At 31.3% G+C, this 23139-nt stretch overlaps 3 protein-coding genes across 3 annotated transcripts; 2 read left to right on the plus strand and 1 right to left on the minus strand.

The window, feature by feature from the left end:
• Positions 1-2136: 2136 nt before the first annotated feature.
• On the plus strand, positions 2137-2981 carry LOC136210715 (dehydration-responsive element-binding protein 1B-like). The gene has a single exon (XM_066002094.1). The coding sequence runs from the start codon at positions 2212-2214 to the stop codon at positions 2884-2886; it is 675 nt and encodes a 224-aa protein (XP_065858166.1). The 5' UTR covers positions 2137-2211; the 3' UTR covers positions 2887-2981.
• A 3230-nt stretch (positions 2982-6211) lies between these two features.
• Positions 6212-6971, minus strand: LOC136210716 (dehydration-responsive element-binding protein 1E-like). The gene has a single exon (XM_066002095.1). The coding sequence runs from the start codon at positions 6927-6929 to the stop codon at positions 6300-6302; it is 630 nt and encodes a 209-aa protein (XP_065858167.1). The 5' UTR covers positions 6930-6971; the 3' UTR covers positions 6212-6299.
• Positions 6972-19413: 12442 nt separating this feature from the next.
• Positions 19414-20256, plus strand: LOC136210714 (dehydration-responsive element-binding protein 1A-like). Its single transcript, XM_066002093.1, has one exon. The coding sequence runs from the start codon at positions 19472-19474 to the stop codon at positions 20144-20146; it is 675 nt and encodes a 224-aa protein (XP_065858165.1). The 5' UTR covers positions 19414-19471; the 3' UTR covers positions 20147-20256.
• Positions 20257-23139: the final 2883 nt, after the last annotated feature.

The raw sequence follows: 23139 nt of genomic DNA on the forward strand, positions 1-23139 counted from the left end.
CTGATGCCTCAGTCGCCGCCACGACCGTTAGCACAACCCCAACTGCACCAAAGACTCTCATGAACCAAAGGTCCTCTCTTCTTGATCAGATGCTAGTAGAGGATAATGTCAAAAATAGGGATTCAGATTTGAAATCAAAGCTTGTATATATATAGCAGGTTATTACATGAAAATACTGTGAAATTGTGAATATTGAATCAAAGCTTGTATATATACAGCAGGTTAATTAATTACACTATATTTGTGTACATTTTTATTGATTTTGTATTTAATTTCAGTAATACAACAGGATCAATTTCGATTACGGTAAACAACTGAGGTAACAAATCTCGTTTGCCGTTAATTACAGTAGGAAAAAAATAGAGCAGGTTTAATTTGAACCTGCTGATATAAAATTGTTAAAAACAATAACATCAGGGTCGGTTGTTTGTACCAACTGACTCTAATATAATTAAGATTAGCCACGGTTGCAAAACATCGGACTCTAATGGTTAGAGCATTGGGGACGATTGTTACAACAACCGACTCTAATGCTCTTATCATTAGCCATGGTTCTTCTACAACAGACTCTAATGGTCAGAGCATTAGAGTCGATTGTTACGAAAGACCGTGGAAAAAGACCCATATAGCCACGGTTTTTCGTAACAACCGTGGTCAAAACATAGGGCATTAGAGTTGGTTATTCGTAAAAAGCGACTCTAATGCCCTTTTGGCCACAGTTAATAAACCGTGGCTAAAGACGTAAAGCATTTGCCACGCCCCCCTTTGGCCACGGCCGTACAACCGTGGCTAATGACGGTAAACGACCGTGGCCATAGGCCATTTCTGTACTAGTGAGATAAGAGTTTTCTTCTACAAAGGAAAGGGAGAACTTCTTTGGACTAGTCAAAGGAAAGGGAGAAACTTCTTTGGTAAGGGCAAACTTATTTGTTTTGGGCTAATAGCTTTGCGAAAAAGCAGTGGAAAAGCCAACGAAAATGGACTTTACTACCCCAAAGCCTCGTTAGAACGCGGAAGCTCATCGGCTTCCCTTATCTCTTCCCTTTGGGATGTCCATACCAACTTCCTACAATCCATCTTCCATACTCGGATCTAAAGAGCGCGACAACCATACTCTTTTCTTTACGCTTCTTGTCGGAGCCAATCTGTAAGACTCTTTTCGGGGTGGCCTAAATCAATCTCGTTTGATCTTCCATTGTAACCGATGTGACACCCCTATTTTGCTTATCACAGGGCGAAAACATGATTTGATTTGTCCAATCATTCCCTCCCTCTATTCAATAACATTGGACTAACTCGCCACGGGCACGGGAAAGCTAGCCACAAGTCAAGTAAGGTTAACTTGATTTTATAGCCTTTATCCCCGTTGAGTGTTGCCTTGTACCTTGTGTAAGAGGAGGGGTTGGATTCCCCAGACCTTGCTGGCCTTTCTCCCTCCGCCTTCGGCGCTTTCCTAAGCTCTATCAAGCCCAGATCTCCTGACCCCCCGACCAGACTTGCTTTATTCGTTACACTTCTCTTCATTAGAGTTAGACCGTGAACTAATATCATAAGATATATATCTTTTTTCATCGAAAAAAGACGGGTTTTAGCAACTTTTAGGAGCTAAAAGAAAGACTTTTAAAACATGATTAGGATGTGATTCACCTCGATTGTTCAGCAATCTAGGTTCAGTAAGCTTTCTTTCCTAATTCTCTGAAAAAACTTAATTGGTAATTTTAAAAAATTATAAACTTAATCATTTTTTTTTTATGGAAACGCTTATATCTTTAATAGATAAACAAGCAAATACAGCAAAAACAAACATAAAGAATAAAACCTTACGACATAAAGACACTAAAATTAGACTTAATTAACTTCTGAATATAAATCAAAGACTTATTTTTGGAACCCATCCTTTTAAAAAAAACAATAATAAAAAAAAAAATCCCTTCACTTGACTTAACTTCAGTATGGCGTGGCGTGGCTCTCGTTTCCTTGAGAGCAGCTCTCCATGTACGAAACGCGTTCCATAGTGGAACGCGTCTTGCATATTTTGGCATATCTCCAGGTGGAACAAAATATCTCTGGAGCTTTAGACTATATATAGCAAGTAGAAGCAATCACTCTATTTTCACTACAAAATTATTCCTTGAAACCCCAAATAAAACAAACCCCCAATTTTAGAAATCGAAAAAGCCTGAATCTTCACCGTTTTTGCTACTTAATTTCATGGACTTCTTGATCAGCAGACAGGATTCACTTCCACTTTCCGACACCAGCAGTAGCACCACCACCACTGCTCCCGGCGGAGGAGGTTTCAACTCAGATGAAGATAGGCCTTTAGCTATAAATAGACCAAAGAAGAAAGCCGGGAGGAAAATATTCAAGGAGACTCGGCATCCAATTTACAGAGGAGTCAGGAAGAGAAATGGGAATAAATGGGTTTGCGAGCTCAGAGAACCAAATAAGAAAACAAGAATATGGCTGGGGACTTATCCTACGCTTGAAATGGCAGGCAGAGCTCATGATGTCGCAGCATTAGCTCTTAGAGGGAAGTCTGCTTGCCTTAATTTTGCTGATTCCGCTTGGAAATTGCCGGTGCCAGCTTCCGCCGATTCTCTAGAAATCAGAAGGGCCGCCGGCGAGGCAGCAGAGCTTTTCCGGCCGGTAGAATTTGGCGGGTCTTATCGGAATGAAATAGAGGAATATTTAAGCGAAGATAAGAGTGAAGAATTAATATATAATTGCCTGAATTATGAAGAAAGTGTTTTGTTTGTTGATGAAGACGAGCTATTTGAAATGCCGAGGTTGCTTGCAGACATGGCTCAAGGTCTTCTGCTCACTCCTCCTTATGTTGAGTGGAATTTCTCTGAAAGTGATTATAATATTTCCTTGTGGACTTAATAATTAGTAATTCACCAATTTTGTGAGTTAATTGTAATTAATTACTCTCTTATGTACCAGTTTTTTCTAATGGTACTGTTATATATGTATGGTATCTGGCATTAGTTTGTAAAATAGTTTTTTTTTTTTTTTTATATCAGTTTGTAAAATAGTTTTGTAGATTATTTATTAATGTAAATACATTATTAGATTCATTAATTGAGAGAAATATGTACATAATCAATTATTTTGTGAAACATTTATTTAAAAACTACAGTTCAAAAATAACTAAGTAAAGAAAATAGGTTCTTCAAGAAAACATTAGTTCAAAAATAAGTTTTTAAGTTTGAAAAGCAAAAAAATTGATGTTGGAAAAAAAAAAAATCCAAACGGCTAAAACGATGGAGAGTTCATTGAAAGTATAATAATACTATCATAGTTATTTAGAAGGAAAAAAATTCGAACAAATAACATCTTTATAAAAAAAATGAGTTGTATAGATGAATCAGTGGCGAATCCAAGAGGAAATGGGGGGCAAAATTCTACGTAAAAAAATTTTAGACAAAAAATGTAAAATTGTTCAATTTTTTATGACAAAAAATACAAAATTGTTCAATTTTTGGTGACGAAAAATACAAAATCGTTCAATTGTCATGCATTATTTTCATGATTTTTTTGATAAAAAACGTAAATTATAATGTTTCCGACTCGTAATCATCCATTTCCGGGATTCTCAGGTTGTTACACATCAAATATCCCTAACGTTGTGGATCAGGTGCAATTTTACTCCTAACATCTAAAATGGTGCAATTTTACCCCTAATGTTTGTAGCCAAAATCAATTTTATCCCCAACGTTGATAAATTGGATCAATTTCAGACACTATTATAAAATACAGTCATCTTTTTCTTTATTTTGCACCAATTACATATCAATTTTGTAATTTTGCACCAATTTTACCTCTAACGTTGATAAATTGGATCAATTTTAGACACTATTATTCATGACCGAGAAGACAGTTTGATGAATTATTTCTCAAATTGACCCAATTTATCAACGTTAGGGGTAAAATTGCTCTTGGCTTCTAACATTAGGGATAAAATTGTACCATTTTAGACGTTAGAGATAAAATTGCTCCTGACCCAAAAAATTAGAAGTATTTTTACACTTTAACATTTATTTTTTGATTTTAATTTTTTTTTAATGGGATATTAATATTATAAATGTATTAATATAAACTAATATTAAAGAGGCAGTCAGAACCACATCATTCATACTCAAGGTGAAATTGGTGGTCCGGAGGCGCTGGCACCTGGTTTCGGGTCCGTTCCGCCCCTCACAATAGTAGTTTTCAATAGAAAAATTTCGTATTATTAAAATAACGGGGAAATTGATAAATGTAAGGATGAGAAAGCGTTATTCACTATTATTTTTGCAATTCCAACAAGGATAATTTTGAATCCTAGTTGGTTAATTTAATTGAAAACACCATATTATTCCGTATTTGTACATATTTTTTATAGATTTTCCATTATAGAACCTATTTCTCACTTTATTATTCATCCTTACTTATTCTTCTAACTCAAAAAACAATTGTTATTCTTCTAACTCAAGATCTTTGTTAGGACTAAATTTGTTTTGATTTATTAGGGCCACATTTCATTGTTTCTAGACTCGATCTAATGTTAAGACTTAACTTTGTGCACCAAAAAAAAACTAGATAAATTAAACTCTAGTTGGTTAATTTAATTGAAAAGGCCATAAATTATTTTATAGTTCATTCTCAGTATGTGATTTTATCATTTTGATTCATAGTTTTTATTATTTGTGTCGTAATGTCTTGCATTAGTATAACATACTACGACAAGAAACGACAGAGGTCTCCTAATAAATACTATTTTTCTAATATGTAATCTCCTAATATTATAAATATCCCATTATGTAAATCTAATTCTTAATTTGTTTTTCACCTCCTAATAAATACTATTCTCCTTTTGACCGTGGACTAGCCAATACAACGTTGGTGAACCACGTAAATCTGTGTTTCGATTATTTGCTTATTTATCTTTCGTTAATTCCACACAATAATTTAGAATCTAATTGCTACTCGAGAAGTTATTAGTTTGATTCTCCGGATGTAAGAGAGAAAAGGAAAGTTAAAGAGAAGAGAAAGAGAGAAAGAAAGTGAGAGTTAGAGAGAGAGAGAAGAGGATATGCTTGAAAAAAAAATGAAGTAAAAAGAAAATAATAATGAAGATATAAGGTTGAAGAAAATGAGTAAATCTAACTTTTCTTAAAGAATGAGTTAAAAATTGGTGATGTGGTAGGTTGATTAACCGGTAATAATTATATGTTATATATAGGCTTAATATATCATTTGTCCTATGAACTTGTCTAAAATGATTGATTGACCCTCTGAACTTTTAAAGTGTCTCGATAGCCCCCTAAACTTGCATAAAATATTCAATTAGCCCTCTAAACTTGTGTAAAATGTAATCAATTAATCATTCGGTTATAAAAAAAGTAAGTCAAACGCGGAAGATATGTTACACGTGCCTTAGAATGTTATTACATATTTCACAAAATAGATTAAAGCATGTTAAAAAAGAATTTCTTACTTATTCAATTATAAAACATTTTCTTCTCTAATATTATAATCGCATACCTCGATCTTGGTCGTTTTATTTTTTTAAGATGCATGCAACATATCTTCCGCATTTAACTTACTTTTTTACAACCGAGTGATTAATTGATTACATTTTATGCAAGTTTAGAGGACTAACTGAATATTTTATGTAAGTTTAGAGGCTATCGAGACACTTTGAAAATTCAGGAGGCCAATAAACCATTTTGGATAAGTTTAGGAGACAAATGATGTATTAAGCCGTATATATATTAGTGGAAAGTTATATATAAAGTCATACTTTTAAATAAAAAAATGAAAGTTCTACATCTAACTAGAAACATGAGGTTAAACTATGCTTATTTTGTTTTTTATAAAGTAAGCTTTACTTTATTTTTTCCATCATTGGATGAGCTTACTTTGTCAAAACTCATCATCATCCAGTGGTGGAAAAAACAAAGTAAGACTTACTTTATAAAAAACAAAGTAAACATAGAAGGCACCCTAGAAACATGATAAAGATTACGCCAAATATGTAATATAATTTACGAAAAAAATTCTTCAAATCTAATGTTAAGACTTGAGTTGCTGCAATTTGAAGGATAAAAACAAAAAAATTGCCATATCTACTTGGGGAGAGTCCAAACAAGTGTAAAAGAAAGAAGAGATGTAGAATTACATAAATATATTGAGCAATACACCAAGATTGACTATACTGCCACTGGTTTCTTTTCTACTACCCATAAAGAATTTAAGACCTACATTTTAGTCCAAATGACTGAAGAAAATGCAAATGACAAAGACTTTATGCATCAAAAAGAATAATCCCATAAAGACACGTCCATGTCAGCATCCAACTCAGCATAATCATAATCCCCTGAGTATGAGTAGTAGTGTTGAGGAGAAAGCAGAGGCCTTTCCGCCAGACTTGTTATCATTTCATTTTCTTCCATCCATTCATTACTTAAATTCTCACACTCATTAATCTTTTCCCCTTCTTCCGACTGCCGAAACAACTCTGCCGCCTCTTGTGCAGCCCTCCGAATATCCCTCGCCTCCTTCGAAACCGGCACCGGCAATTTCCAAGCCGAATCAGCAAAATTAAGGCAAGCAGACTTCCCTCTGAGAGCTAATGCTGCAACATCATGAGCTCTGGCAGCCATTTCAAGCGTAGGATAAGTGCCCAGCCATATTCGTGTTTTCTTATTTGGTTCTCGGAGCTCGCAAACCCATTTATTTCCATTTCTCTTTCTTACTCCTCTGTAAATTGGATGTCGAGTCTCCTTGAATATTTTCCTCCCGGCTTTCTTCTTCGGTTTATTTATAGCTAAAGGCCTATCTTCATCGGAGTTGAAACCTCCTCCGCCCGGAGCAGTGGTGGTGGCACTACTGCTGGCATCGGAAAGTGGAAGTGAATCCTGTCGGCTGATCAAGGGATCCATGGAATCTAATGAAGTGGCAGAAAGAGTAAAGATTTAGGCTAAATTTGGGTGTTTGTTTTGTTTGGGGTTTTGAGGAATTGTTTTTTTTTTATAGTGAAAAATCAAAGTGATTGCTTCTAGTTGCTGTATATGCGACAATGCGACAAAAAATCTAGACTTAATTTACATCACCTGCAAATCTTTATAGAATATGCGAGACGCGTTACATTGCTTAACGCGTTTCTCACAAAGAGAGCAGCTTCCTTAAAGGACAGCCACCCACACTTAAGTGAACGAGAGCCAATTTAATTGGTTTATATATATATCACTATTAAGAAAATAATGTATTATAATTTAATATGAAAAATTGGATATAACATAAATATTATATATATACATTTTTTTTTTGAATATAACATAAATAAATAATTTTCTTCAAAAAAAATAAATAAATATTTCTTAAAAAATAAAAGATAAATAAATATTATATATATAATTTTTGTGTTATAGGATAAATAATTATTATTATTAGTCCATAAAAATAAAATTTTATTTTTAATTGTATACGGATAAAAGCATATAGCAAATTGAATATAAAGTTTTAAAAGTATAACTTACATACCCTGCAAGTGCAATAAAAGATCTCTCCTCGTAAATGGATTGAACCACACGACGTGTGAAGTATATCACATAATGTGTGAGTTCGAGAATTAGTCTCTATTAAGTCCGAGATTAACCAACACGACGTGTGATTTAGTCCACACGCCATAGGGCATAAATTCAGCAATGGTTCAAACGCAATTGCAAGGATCTGGGACGATCGGAACATCTCAACGAGCTAACAACCGAACCAATGACTCACCACTTAAGTTTAACACGTCATTTACACCCAATAAATTGAGGAAGAGTGTGATGAAATGACAAGTAATGGAGCAAATTAAGGAAATGTGAATGAGTACAAGAATAAATGCAAGAGTGAGAAGAAGAAGATGAGAGAAAAATTAGGAGATGTACTATTTTTGGTTCGTAAATGTATCCACCGCCGACAGTAGTGGCTATTCACTTTCGCAGATGGTTTGCACCTCTATGGGACTGCTGGCCACTGAAATCTCTCCCCACCTCTTCACATATATATATCCATATTGATGAATATCCAGTTTGATCCTCCATCTTTATATAATCTTTTAATTACACATAAAACCATCAAATTATTCCCAAACTTTTCCTAAAACACCAAATAAAAATCACCCACCTAATAATTATCATATATACTAATATAAAAATATAAATTCTAGAAATTTAGTCACGGATGTAACAGAAATGAAAGGCTAAAATGAAGTTTATGATGTCAAGAATGAGTGTGAATAAGAATAGAGGGTAGAAATGGAATTTAAAGGCTCGGATTCATAAACACAAAATAAGTGGGCAAAATATATAAAAGCTGGGTAGATTATGCAAAATGGTTTAAGGTGCAAACAATGGCTTGTAAAACAGGTTTTTTGACACAAAATGAGGCAAAATAAAAGGCTAAAATCAAATTCAAGACGTTAAGAACGAGTTTGTATAACAATTAAGGACAAAAATGGGATGTAAGGGGTCTAAAATGTAGGAATGAGATTGTTGGACAAAATGTAGAAAAATTGATAGAAACTAGTTTTGGTGTACTTTGAGCTATGAAATTGTTAAACTTTGGACATAAAAACCAGGTTCCTAAAAAGTAAATTGTTGGTAAAAAGATATTTTGTTTTAGTGAAATTAGAGTTGGAAACTTAGGTAGAACTAAACACGAAAGTCTAGAAAGAATTTGACATAACATAGGCGTTTTTGGAACATTGGTTGTTTGGAGTTTGGAATGAATGTTTTAATTTTTTCTTTTTCGTCTTCCTTTCCTTTTTCTTCTGTATGATTATCGTTTTCGACCGTTTCTCCACCGTTTCTTTGATTTACGTATATTCGACCGTCCGAATCACTCGAAATTTAAAACATAGTATCCTTATGTATAGATCTAAGTCCTAGCTGAAGAGTTTTTGAGTTTCGGCAGTGTTTGGAGGCAAATGGCTTAGACAGAGTTTAGAGGCGAATTGAACGGGTTTGTGGTCTTTAATTAGTAGCCAATGTAAGTAACTATCATCTATATTTTGGAGTTTTATGTATATAGAGATATATATAATCAAAGAATTTTCAGAAATTGATATTTTAAGGCTATGCAGGAATTTTGTAAAATTGGGGTTTTTCACGATTTTTCTTTTTATTGTGAAATTATGGTTCAAATGAAGCTATTGACTATACTTCTATATGAATTTCAGATTTTACTTGATTATGTTGATTTAAGGCTTAATTTGGTTGATTTACATATATACATATATGTTTTTGGTTTCAATATATATCTATATTGAACAAAATGAATTTGATGATTTCTTACGATTTGTGTTTGGATTGAGAAATCTGTTGCGGTTATTATTGTTATTATTTTGGATTGAAGTCCAAATATGATTTTTATGATACAAAAAGGCTAATTGAAGCCAAATGATTTATGGTGATGAAATAGTTTGGAATTTGATTGTGAAAGGAAATTTGAGTACGTTATGATTTTATGATTTTATATCCATCGAGAGCTATCCGGATCGGTGGTTCTATATTTGAAGACCATATTCAGTGAGGGACATGGCATGTGTACACAGTTTGAAAGACCTATTGGGTATGGCAAAGAAGTGTCGGGTAAGACCATATGGGATAGGCAATGTTAAGAGACGTCTCGATTATATATGTGGTTATGGATTGATACTTAAGGGGAGAAACTCGATGATGGATACAATGTTTTAAGTTCATTTGGATTATGTTTTACGTTATGATTGATTTTGATATAAGGTTTTACGTTTAATTGATTACGATTTGGTTTGATAAAATACTTATTTGATTATAATATTTTATAAGGTTTTGAACTCAAGAATCGATACAAGATTTTATATTTTTGGTTTTTGGTTTATTACTTTGACTATATTATGAACTTTGGTTTTGAATATATTTTATAAGGTTTTAATTAAATCCCTTTTTAAAGGTATATATGTAGCTATGTTCAGTAAGTTGGTTTTTATAGCTGATAGTTTCTTACTGAGATTTTTGTCTCACCTCTTTAAATGTTTTAATGTTTTTAGGTGATAAAGTACAGGATATAGAGAAGGTTACTGACCAATTAGCCGAGGTTGGAGACTCCTAAGTGTTGATTATGATCTTTCTATTTCACGCCCGATGCCGATTGAGGTCGTTTAGGGTCGGGTGTGACAGTTTGGTATCAGAGCTCTAGGTTAAATTCTTCGGACCTAAGATTGATAGTAATTGAAGAATATCGATATTTGGTAATACCTAAGAAAAAATTGATAGTAATCGAGAAATATGAATATTTGGTGATAGCTATATGGATATTTGGTGAAAGCTAAAAAATACTTTGGAATTTTTCGAGGATTGAGTAACTAGCTAATGAGGGGTAGAAATGAGATTTGATGGTTAGTAACATATTAGATGTATGAAAATTAGTAAATTATTCGATATTTGGTGACATGGATTACATACATGATATTAAGTATGACTTGGAGTTGATATTTGAGAGTTTAATAGTTAGCTTACACCCATATATATATGAGATATGAGTAAATTATAACTTTGAGCTAGAGATAATAGAGAATTGTCTATATAGGTGCTGCGGGAGAATCAGATTCGTATATGAATCTTATGATGCATTTTACGACCAGATAGAGGCTGAATCTGTCATGGAGTCCTAAATGAAAGTTCTTTATTATTATCTTACGTTTCCAAGGGTTTTTGAATCGCCTTAATCGGACTCCGTGTGAAAAAGTTATGCTGGAAACGGCATATGTTGGTCATTTTAGCGTTAAACCAGAATTTGGTTTTTGCTTTGATTTTTCTCCTTATTAGGACTATATGAGATTGAGGAAATGATAGAGTAATCAATTGAAGATAATAGATATGAGATTGAGAAAGATACTATATGAAGGTTTCATTTAATGGGTTTGGAAGTTGGCTGCTTATTGTGAGAATTATGGTTAGAACTTTGGTAGTTCAATTGTAATATAATGATATTTGAGTTAAATTGGAGACTCCTAAGTATTGATTATGATCTTTCTATTTCATGCCCGATGCCGATTGAGGTCATCTAGGGTCGGGTGTGACAATTTCGCTTCATTTCGTATCCGAAAACTCGTGTACGACTCATCCAAAGTGCAGCCTAAATTTGCCCAAATTTAGTTACCCTTTCTATCTTCAATCCGTTCAATGCCATTCAAATCAAAAACTTGCAAACGAAGTCAGTCCCACTCTTCGCTATCTACTCAAAGTGCTCGTAGTGTTCACCGATCCAAAACCGACCATAGCTCAACGCCCCTCGAGATAGCTAATTGTGGTTCCGAGTTTCTCGTTTCAATTTCTAATTTCATTTCCTTCATTGTAATTATTGTAATTTAGTTCCTGCTCATGCTATTGATTTGTTACATTCAATTTTGCAATTAGTTTAGCTATATATTGATATAGAAAGTATTTCATTCGAATTATTTTTTTTAACATTTGTATTCAGACCCTTTTTACATCAATAAAATAGCCCATTTTTGTCGAATCTCGTGTCATTTTCGCACTTTTATTTCCTTTACTTACTCGCAATAGCTTAAACTTATCTAGCAAAGTTTTTATAGCGACACTAGGAACATAAGAGAGACTTTTTCAATCATTGCATTCTTCGCCAATCGTTTCGATTAGATTTCAAGTTTGACGCGTAAATCCATAAAGTTAAATAAATAAATATAAAAATAAAAATAACTCTTTACTCTTTACCCTTTGACTTTGATTGTAATTTGATTTTTTTTAATACCGTTAGTTAATTTGGACTGTGTTGGCTAACAGAATGACTCAAAAATACCTCAATGTACCTGTTTGTCAATTTTTAAACCACATAATTTATATTTGAAAATGACTCAAATCACATAGTTTATTTTTGTAGTTTTTCCTTTTTAAAAATAAAATGACTGATTATTAAAGAACGAGAAACTAATAAATTATTTACCTAAGACACAATGTTGAACAATTTTATATATAGGTATAGATACATATTAATTTGTACTATCATATATGATTTTTGATATATCCAATTATCAAATTAATTATAATGCATTATTTCCTTTTTACAGAATAATTCATTATTTTCTTAATATTAATTTTTATGTTTCAATTTTTATATTATTTAAAATTTTAGTTATTTTAGCGTGCTCTCCTTTAGGGAAGCTGCTCTCCATGTGAGAAACGCGTCTTCTGGAGGTTCGCGTTTATTGCATCGTCTGCAAAGACTTGAATGTGGACTAAATTAAGTTTAGAGCTTTTGTCGTATATGCAGCGACTAGAAGCAATTCCTTTTTCTACTTTCACTCCAAAATTGTTAGTTGAAATGCCAAATAAAACAAACTCCTAATTGTTACTTCAATCTTTACTGTTTTTGGTACTTCATAAATTTCTTCAGCAGACAAATTTCATCTCCACTCCGATACCAGCAGCAGTACCACCAACCCTTCTCCCGGCGGAGGAGGTTTCAACTCCGACCAAGATATGTCTCGGGAGGAAAATATTATATAACCTAGAGGACCGAAACCGACAATCTGATCCGATTTTTCTCAAATGGCTGATTAGATCGGCCAACTGCTCTTTGCCAGCTTCCACAGCTGCCATCGAATTTTAAAATATTTTTGTTTAATTGCATTTTATAATGTATTGTTTCATGATTTTTATCAAATCGTATTATTTATGTTTTTTTTACTTATTTAAAGTTTTAACTAATCAACCCGTTAATACTGTTGTTTGGTGAAAAAATATTTGAAAAAATTGATTTTAAGAGCTTTTTAAATTAAATTTTCGCAACATCTATTTCAAAAGACTTTTTTTTTTAATCTTAATTGGAACGTTCGATAAGCTCGACATGACCAGTTATAGAGAATGGAGTCACCACTTGGACAATGTCTAAAAATGCTATAGAAATTTCTTATAGAAAACCTGTTATGGATTCGAAAAATCAGGTATGCTTGGGGAAGTTCAATATGGCCTCCGGATATCAACTACCTCCAAAGCGTTTGACGGACTTGTCGACTTCCTACTCAACACTCTAACATATTGTCTCATGCATTATTGAATTTTTTTGAGTCTATGTGAAAGTGTATAGATGTTATAGTGTGTCAATTGGCATTCTAAGATTAAAACACTAATTTTTACTAAGCCTTTAGCATGTTAAGTTTTCAGTTCAAAGGATATTAAAATAAAATACAACATAACAAATCCCCAAAATACATCGGGGCTCAAAGAGAAAATAAATACATTTAGATATATAAACGAGCCTTCCCTGATCTTCATTCCACGCTCCATACTTCCACATCGCGATTTTAATAATTAAATTATACTTTTTTTATAGCATTAATTAAATTAAATTATACTTTACAACACATGAATATTGAATTAAATGACAAAACAAAGAAAAAAAATACAAAACTTACAAGTTTCTGAGTTTGGGAGTGAGTATACACTCCCCCATTCCTCCTTCTGAGGCTTTCACGAGTTTCTAAACTACATCAAAAAGGGTTTGAGGGGTAACCCAAAGTGTGTGGCGGTATTGACGTCTACCTTGTTTATGAGCTCTATAAGTACTTGCATCTTTTCGATTTGTATCTGAAAGTACAGAAATCTTGTTTTCTTTATCCGATCTTGTTCTTCAAGGCTTTCTATTAGATTTCATGTCTCGGCCGGATCGTTAGTTTTAGTGAACTCACACGGTACATATGCTTTTGTGGCGATTCAACATTTCTTAAGGGGTTTACTGAATCGCTATATTGTGTTGAATTTTTTCAATGGAAGTGTCTTATTTGGTGGTCTTTTGTTTCTCCAAGGCTTTACTAGATTCAACCAATACATAGATTTATAACCCGACCTTTTTACAAGGCTCTACCGAATTTATCTTATAAAGAGTTTTTTTCATTTGAATTGAAAAGAGAGTTTCGAGGTTCTCTGTCTCAAAATTCCTTTTGCTATCTTATTCTTTATCCTCATTTGACTTTCTGTTTTAAGAATGAGAGCCAACGAATACTCATGTTTTCTGTTACCATTGCATCTTTCAATTCCTTAATGTTCTTCATAAAGCTTAATTCGTGTATCGTATCATGATATATGATTTTCTTAAAACTTTCATGTTATGCAAAAAGAGTTATTTATCAATCATATCATGATAGAGTTCTTTTAAACTTATATCTCAACATATGAATTTTTTGAACCGGCTAGTAAATCTTTTTTTGTTTTTGCTATATTGTATAGCCACCAAATAAAAAGGTTTTAAATCTTTAGATTTATCCATGCTTCACCAATTTCTACTTCGATTATGAACATATGAAACTTTTCTACCCGTATCTAATTATACGTAAATTCTCTATGTGCAACGAAACACGTCAAAGTTTTCTAACTGAATTTAAATATAAGGAAGCGTGTCTTCCCGTATCTCTAACATACGGAAGCTCTCCAATTCCTTTTTAGATTTCGAAAACTTCAATTCATTTTCTATATGCGAGAAAACTTTCTATTTGAACTTAAGCGCACATAAGCTTCAATTCTATAGTTTAATAGTAGTAAAGCTTTCTATCCAAATCTTTAATATAAGGAAGTTTTTCTACCTGTATTTCAAATATATGGAAGCCCTCCACTTTATTTTTAATCATTTTGAAGCTTTTACTTGCATTTTACTATGCGAGGTCTTAAATAACAGCACGTCGAAAAATGAGAAGTAGATTGATAAGTTTTGTCTGGTCTGGTTTAAAATTGTAGCGTTTGGTTTTATGCCAAAACAAATATTCGGTTCTATAATAAAAGTAGAGATTCGATTCTATGGCGAAAACGGTTCTGTTCTAATCATATGAAAGTTTTTCTACCCACTTTTAGTTCTGCAAAAACTTTCTATATGCACCGAACTACGTAGAACCCGAATCTAATTATATGAAAATTTTCTATTCATATCTCTATCATACGAAAAGCTTTTCATTTGTTCTTTGGAATGAGGAAGCTACAAATTCAAATCTTGAGTGTAGGCTTTCAAAAGTTGTATCCGTCTAAAAAATGGAACAGTAAGTCATCACAATACTTAGGGAATACTTCATTTTTCTTAAATAAAGCCCAATTGGGTCCAACTTGATTCTACAGGCCAAAAAGCACTTTTGAATATGTGGCTTGGGCCTGACTCTAAGTAAATGCACCAAAATCATGTAGGAAGCCCATCCTAAAACTCTTAAGATGGGTTTTATATCAAAAAATGACAAGTTATTGTAAACCCAAATTATTTACGACTATATCAAATCACAGGAATTTTCACATGCACCTTAATAAGCAAGTGAATTTGCTTATTCACCGTTAGATTTAGGCTTATTAAATTTAAGTCTCAAGATGTTTTGAATCTCCACCTTAGGATTCTAATAAATCTAGATCTAATGATGAATGTGCAAATTCTACATGCTCATTAAGGTGCATGTGATCAAGACTGAATCAAATCATTATTTGAATTATATTAAATCAAGAAAATTACTATTTTTTTAATATATTTTAAGGATTAAGATTTATAAATTATGAGTATAGAATATATTTTTTAGGGTTAAAATTTATGAATTTCATTTAAAATATATAAATTAGTGTATAAAAACATATTTATTTTGTGATTTTTATAAAATAATAACATAATTAGAATTAAGTTTTGTGATATGATATAACTGTAAATTTTATATCCAATGTTATTTTCATGTAAAAGATCTAGTAAATAAAGCCATTGCGAACTCAATATCGCTGCCCCAAAATTGGGTAGATTGCAGCCCTCATATAATTAGATCGCACCGCCAGTGGTATTGCAAAGGATATCTTCTCTTTATTAGCTTCTCAAATTCAACTCAATCTCCTCAACCATAATATTGAACTTTCCATTGAGGAATGTAGCAACCGGATTATGAGTTTCATCAAATCACAAGGACAGATGCACCTTCAACTGGGAGTCTGAATCCCAATTTGACAAAGAGAGAATCAAATGCTTAACTTGAATAAGATGAAGGCCCGCCCTAAGGGTTGAATTATGGGGCGCCTGCACGGACCCATAATTTTAGGATCAATATTTTATTTTATCATTCCTTATGTGAAATCACTAGTTAATTACATTATTGTAAATACATGCAATTCCATTATATATAAATAGTTTCTAATTTACAATTCATATACGCGTTCACTCATCTTCCCCAATTTCTTTATGTTTTCTCGGACTGTTGCTCGTCTACTAGATTGTTGCTCTTCCACCAGTCTTCAGCGAAGCTGCTCTGCCTTGAGTTATTCGTTGTCATCATTTCAACGTGTTCGGTCTTTGTTTCATCTTCGGTCAGTTTTATACTTGCAGTGAGTTACTTATTGTCTCTATCTTCTGCATTTCTTTGCTTCTTAACTTTTGCTTTTATCTTCCCTAACTTCTTTTTTTCTCTTTGTTTTCATGGACTATTCCTTTTCAACCAGTCACCAATGTCGCTCTTCTACGTTAAGTTATTCATTGACATTTTTAACGTTTCTGGTATTCTTCATCTCCGATCAATCTCACACTTCTAGTCAGTTATCTCTTATCACTATCTTTCTGCATTTCTTTCTTTGTTCTTCGGTGTCCTTTGATTTTATAGCGTTTCAAATTTTGAAAATCTTATGGAATTAATTGTTTTGGTTTTCTATTTTACCTTTTTTGTTTTATGGTTCAACATGTGTATGTAATTTTTTAGTCTTAACAGTTTTCCATTTTTATATATGTTGGTGGGCTGTAGTGACTTTTTTGAAACATGTTTTAAGAACATAAGACATTAGTTTTAGAACATGAGATATCAGTTTTAGAACACATGTCTAACAGAAGTATGTGGAGTATATATTATATATTATATAGTCTTTGTTTTAAAAAGTTAAGTAAAATATTCTAAATAATATTACATATGTTTTAAATTTTGTAGTTTGTGTGCTAAAAGGTTTTATATATGAATTCTAGTGACTTTTTAAAAATATGCTTGAAGCACATAAGACATTAGTTTAGAATAGGATGTTCGTTTTAGAATATACGCATAACAAAAATATGTTGGAGTATACAGTTAAACCTCGATAAATGAATGTTCGATAAAGTAATAACCTCGTTTATATAATAAATTCTTTCGGTCCCGACTTGGACCAATGGACTAAAATAATAACCTCGCTAAATGCATTAAGTAATAAAAATATTTAAATCCTTAAGGGCCCAATGAAAATATAAATTAATAATTATTGAATTACATACTATATATATATATATATATATATATATATATATATATATATATATATATATATATATATGGGAAAATTACACAGAAATTCATATTTTAAAAACTATTTACAATTATGTCAAGTCATCATTTTGGATTATATCAAACTAATAAAATCAATACTTTTAATATATTTTAAAGATTAGAATTTATAAATTAGAAGTCTAGAATATATTTTATAGGGTTTATGATTTATGAATTGGAGTCTATAATTTTTAATTTATGATTTAAAATCACACTATATAGAGAATAATGACATATTAAGAATTAAGTTTAGTCATATGACTTAGTTGTAATTTTGTACTTAATTATGATATTCATGTATTTGACCCTATATATATATATACCAAAACCTTTCAATCAATCAACTAGAAGTCATTTTTTCTGAAAAAATGCATCTATAGTTGATTTTTTTTTCTTTCCACCTAAACCAAAATGAACACCATCCTTAACTTTTTGTAGTGCAAATACAACTTCTGGTATATTTTGCTCATGTTGTAGCAAGTAGTTGTTTAAGGTGACCATTACTTGAAAGACCTCTTTTGACGATACATTTGCGACAACGCAACTATCATCTGGCTCTGGATCATTTCCATCATCATTGTTCATTATTGACTGGATAATTTCTTTGTCCTTATGCATTTTACAATGAAAAATTATCTATAAAATTATAAATATTGATTTATCAATAAATGAATAATGTATTCATTTATCGATAAATAAATAATCTCGCTTAATGAATTTTTTTTTCGGTCCCAAGGATATGCATTTATCGAGGTTTTACTGTATGTTTTATATTTTATAGCATGTGTTCTAAAAAAAAGTAAAGTAAAATATCCTAAATTATGTTACATATATTCTACATGTTACAGTTTGTGTTCTCAAATTTTTTTTTTCTGTATGAACTCTAGTGACATTTTTTCTATTTTATCCTTATTAATGACTTTAATATTAATTATATTTTTTGTGATTTTAAGTTTTCAATGTACAAAGCGTGGTTCAATTTAATGAGTGACAAAAAATTATTAATAAAGAGAGATAAAAGATATTTTTATAGATTCCATAAATTTAATGCAAATCAATCATTTCTGTAATATGTGTGATTTAGTCAAATATGACAATTATTTGAAATGATTATAACTCATTTTTATATTCACTAATAAGATGTTGATGGAATCCATTCACATGTTTTTTTTGTATATATTTGATTGTTATTGTTTTAATTCGTTAATATATATATATATATATATATATATATATATATTTATATATACTAAAGTTACTATGTTCCGTCACCAATTTAATAAATGGCTTAAAACTTATATTGATCTGTAAACTATATCTTGAAAATTAATTAGCTTTTCAAATTACTAAAATTATTAATCAAATCCTTAACCTATTTAGAAATCAAGAATTCTCATCCTCTTATCCGACAATTTTAAGAATTAATATTATAATCCAATAATTAAACAAATAATTAATATTGTAGATAGTATGAAATATATTCATCTTAAGTCCCATAAAGATTCAAGATAAAAAAAATTTTAAAAAGGAAATAGGATAGATCGAATTATGTGTTTAAGTGTTGGAATATAATTAAATTATTATTAATTCTTAAGATCATTAGAATAGATGGTGTGAATTATTATTTTTTTGGGTAGAAATATGGTGTGAATTATTAATTTTGAAATAATTAAGTATTTAATTAGTGATTTTAATTAATACTAACATTTATTAATTATATTATAATATATTATAATATTTAAATAAATATAAAAGCAAAATAATACTAACATTTATTTAAAAAAATCTCTGTATGATTAATTTTAATTATTAAATTATTATAAAATTATACTAATATTTATATGTTAAAAATATCCCAAGGGCTAAAAAAATAGTTAGAGTTAGTTAAATCATGTCTAATCTATTAGCGTGGCTCTCCTTCACTTAGTGTCGCGTGGCGTGGCTCTTCTTTCCTTAAAGGAGATGTCGTTGAAGGCGTTCCACCATGGAACGCGTTTCTAATTTTGAGATGGAATCAAAATATCTCCGTTGTTTTGTCTATATATAGGAAGTAGACGCAATCACTATATTTTCACTGCAAAAAAAAACCCACCCCCAATTTAGAAACCGAAAACCCTAAATCTTCACTCTTTTTTCCTACTTAATTTCATGGATTTCTTGATCAGCATAGAGGATTCCCTCCTACTTTCCGATACCAGCATTATTACCACCACCGGTTCTCCCGGCGGAGGAGTTTTCACCTCCGATGAAGATAATGCTTTAGCTGTTAATAGTCCGAAGAAGAAAGCCGGGAGGAAAATCTTCAAGGAGACTCGACATCCAATTTACAGAGGAATAAGGAAGAGAAATGGAAATAAATGGGTTTGCGAGCTCCGAGAACCAAATAAGAAAACAAGAATATGGCTGGGAACTTATCCTACGCTTGAAATGGCAGCCAGAGCTCACGATGTTGCAGCATTAGCATTCAGAGGGAAGTCTGCTTGCCTTAATTTTGCTGATTCCGCTTGGAAATTGCCGGTACCGGCTTCCTCCGATGCTTTAGAAATCAGAAGGGTTGCCGGCGTGGCAGCAGAGCTTTTCCGGCCAGAAGAATTTGGGGGTTGTTATCGGAATGACATTGAGGAATGTTCAATCGAAGATAAGAGTGAAGAATTAATATATAATTGCCTGAATTTGGAAGAAAGTGTTGTGTTTATTGATGAAGACGAGTTACTTGAAATGCCGAGATTGCTTGCAGATATGGCAGAAGGTCTTATGCTGACTCCACCTTATGTTGACTGGAATTGCTCTGGAAATGATTATAATGATTCCTTGTGGAGTTAGTTCATAATTAGTTTTGTGGCTTGAATTGTAATTAATTACTCTCTTGTGTACCAGTTTTGATTTTTTGTTTTTCTTAATGGTACTGCTGTATGTAAAGTTCAATTCACAGAGATGAATCGAATTATATATATAAAATATCTATTCATTTTAGTTATATTTTTTTGAAGTTATTTTTGTTATCATGTTCGGAATTCACTATACAATTGCTACACGTTACACGTGTTAAGTTGTAAGTCTTTGGTAGGCCTGAACATCTTTGGTGGGATGGAGACTGCTCGTGACCCCATCTTTGTCCCATTATATCTACATGGAAAATCCTTAACTCATTGGATAAAATGTGAAAAAAATAGGTTAAATTTGGTTTTGTATGCGGCTTCATATGTTAAACGATGTATTTTGCGTGCACGATCTCCGAATGAACCAACTATAAATGTACGATATATTTTTAAAATCAACTATATAAATTTTTTATAAGTTTAAGATGTCAATACGCAAAACTTATCAAATTTAAAGGTGTAAATATACATTAAACCATGAAAAAATCATTTATATCCAAGGGTCTAGATGGATAGAGTGCCTAACTATCCCTGTCATGAATGGTTTTGTCCCCCCAATTATTGAAACTAACTTTATTATGGATAGTTTCGGTACTTTATTTCTAACAAAGTAAAGTTTTAATTAGCTCTTTAATTATGTATTTAATTATAAAATACAACTTGGTTAATATACGGTAGGATAATGAAAATACTCAATATTATTTTTATAGTTCAAAACTAGTTTAATTTTGAGAAGTTTTACAGTTGTATGTAAAAATTGGTCCTGGACTTCTCAAATGATAAAATGTATATATACGTAAATAAAAAAAATAAAAAAATTGAACGAGTTCGATTTAACAATTTTTTTTACGCACATACATATCAAATTACCTCTACAGACCAATCATATATTCTCTACTGTTCCTATCACTGTCTCTGTGGGGGATTAAGGTATTTTGTGGGATCTTATTTTTAATTACTCAAATTCTACATAATATCTTCTACAGTGAATTTTAAAGATTTTTCCATATAATAACGTTAGGTAAATATAAAACCAATTCAATTATTATGTCTCTTTATTTTTAATTCTTTAAGATTCAAGTCATTTGTTTCGTTTATCTACAAAATAAATGATTACAAATTTAACATGTTTGATATATGCAACCTTAAAAATTACATATAAACATTAAATATATAAAATATTCTTACAAATACATTTATTAATGGTTAATAACTTAGTATGTTTAATTCTGTTAAAATCTAACCACCAAAAAACTTTTGTCTTCTTCATCCAGATTTTGAAAAGTTTTTCGGTTTTAACTGAAGATAAACTCATTCTTTACTTCGGGTTTTTTTTATTAAATAATTTATTTGATTGATCAATTATGATTGTCGTCTCTTTATATGTGTATTATCATTTTTTCCTTTATGGAAAACTAGAAAAATTTTATCTACCATCACATATATCTAGCTCATTAAAAGATCATGAAGTTATTACCAGAGAAAAAGACTATAAAGTTAATTTTAGATGGAGTGTGTTTTCGTCATTGTATCAAAAACAATTTCACGTACTGTTTATTATTGCTCTATCACGATTTAGGATAATGAAGATGCAAATTCAAGCTTCTCTGTTATTTTTTTAGATTGTAATTTTTTTAATTACTTATATCAATATATACTATTTTTCTTATTAACGAAACAAATTTAAAAAAAAAATCTCAATAAGAAAAATATAAATTAATATGTGAAAGCAATTTTTCTTAATTTGTTTTAATTATTGTTGTAACGAAACAAACCATTAAAAAAAATTATTGTCATTCAAATATAAATAGTAATTTGATATTTGATAGAGTTAAATCAAGTCAATGAATGTATGATTACTTACTTAGAGTTGCAAGGTGTTTAACCATAAAATATCAACAGATATAACAGTGCTTAAAGTTTAAATATATTGAACTATAAAATATCTTTGGGTATCACTTATTAAAGTTTCAATAGATTGAATTGAACCATAAAATATCTTTAGGTACTATATATAATAGTTAATGAATATAAGGATGAGAGAGCTTTGGCTATCATTTTCACATTTCCAAAATATTTTCTATATTATTAAGCTAATAATGTAGTGAGCTTAATAAGTCTAAAGACCAAACTCTCTTAAGTAAATTTAATTCGAACCTGACCCTTCATATATTATGAAAAATAAAAGTATGCACTAAATAGAAATGAATTATATATCCATGAAACTTTTCATTAAAATTAGGCTTAATATATATATAAAAAATATCTCAAAACTTGGCTAACAAATATAGATTAACCCCCTTAATTTAATACATTGGAAGTCTATTGATCCAAAAGACTGATCGACCCTTCAAACATACAGAGATTGTCTCCTTTTTTCCTGAGTAAAGGGTGGATTCACCGAGCCAAGACAAACCAAGGGCTAAGACCCAAAGCAAGCCAAGAACAAGGAGCCAAATATTATAAATCAATAAAAAAAAAGAATAGAAAAATTCAGAGTTTACATGAGAGGAATAAAAAAACACAGAAAACCAACTACCGAATCAACCGAGAACAAACAATATGATTAAAATCTTTATAAACCAATGAAGAGCAAAAAGGAGGAAAAGACGACCACCAAGTATTTTCGGTGGCGATGACCGCAAAAGTAGAAAATCTGTCCGCAGTGGCGTTTCCTTCCCTATAGATATGAGAGATTCGAAATTCGCGTCTGTTGATAGTATGTAAACAAGTGAGTCATTTCTTCATTAACTCCCACGGGACTAGCCTCGAGCGAGATTGAACTAGGTGAACCACATATGTAGAATCGCTTTCAATCCTTAGGGGAAACCAATTGAACTCATCTGCTTTTTAGAATAGCATAAATAGTTGCTTGTAATTCAGCAAAAAAACGCCGCTTTCGGACCCAATGGAAGAGAAAAACAAGCCAACGAAAAT

Source organism: Euphorbia lathyris, chromosome 1, assembly GCF_963576675.1.
Source record: "Euphorbia lathyris chromosome 1, ddEupLath1.1, whole genome shotgun sequence".
In the NCBI taxonomy this organism is placed as follows: Eukaryota; Viridiplantae; Streptophyta; class Magnoliopsida; order Malpighiales; family Euphorbiaceae; genus Euphorbia; species Euphorbia lathyris.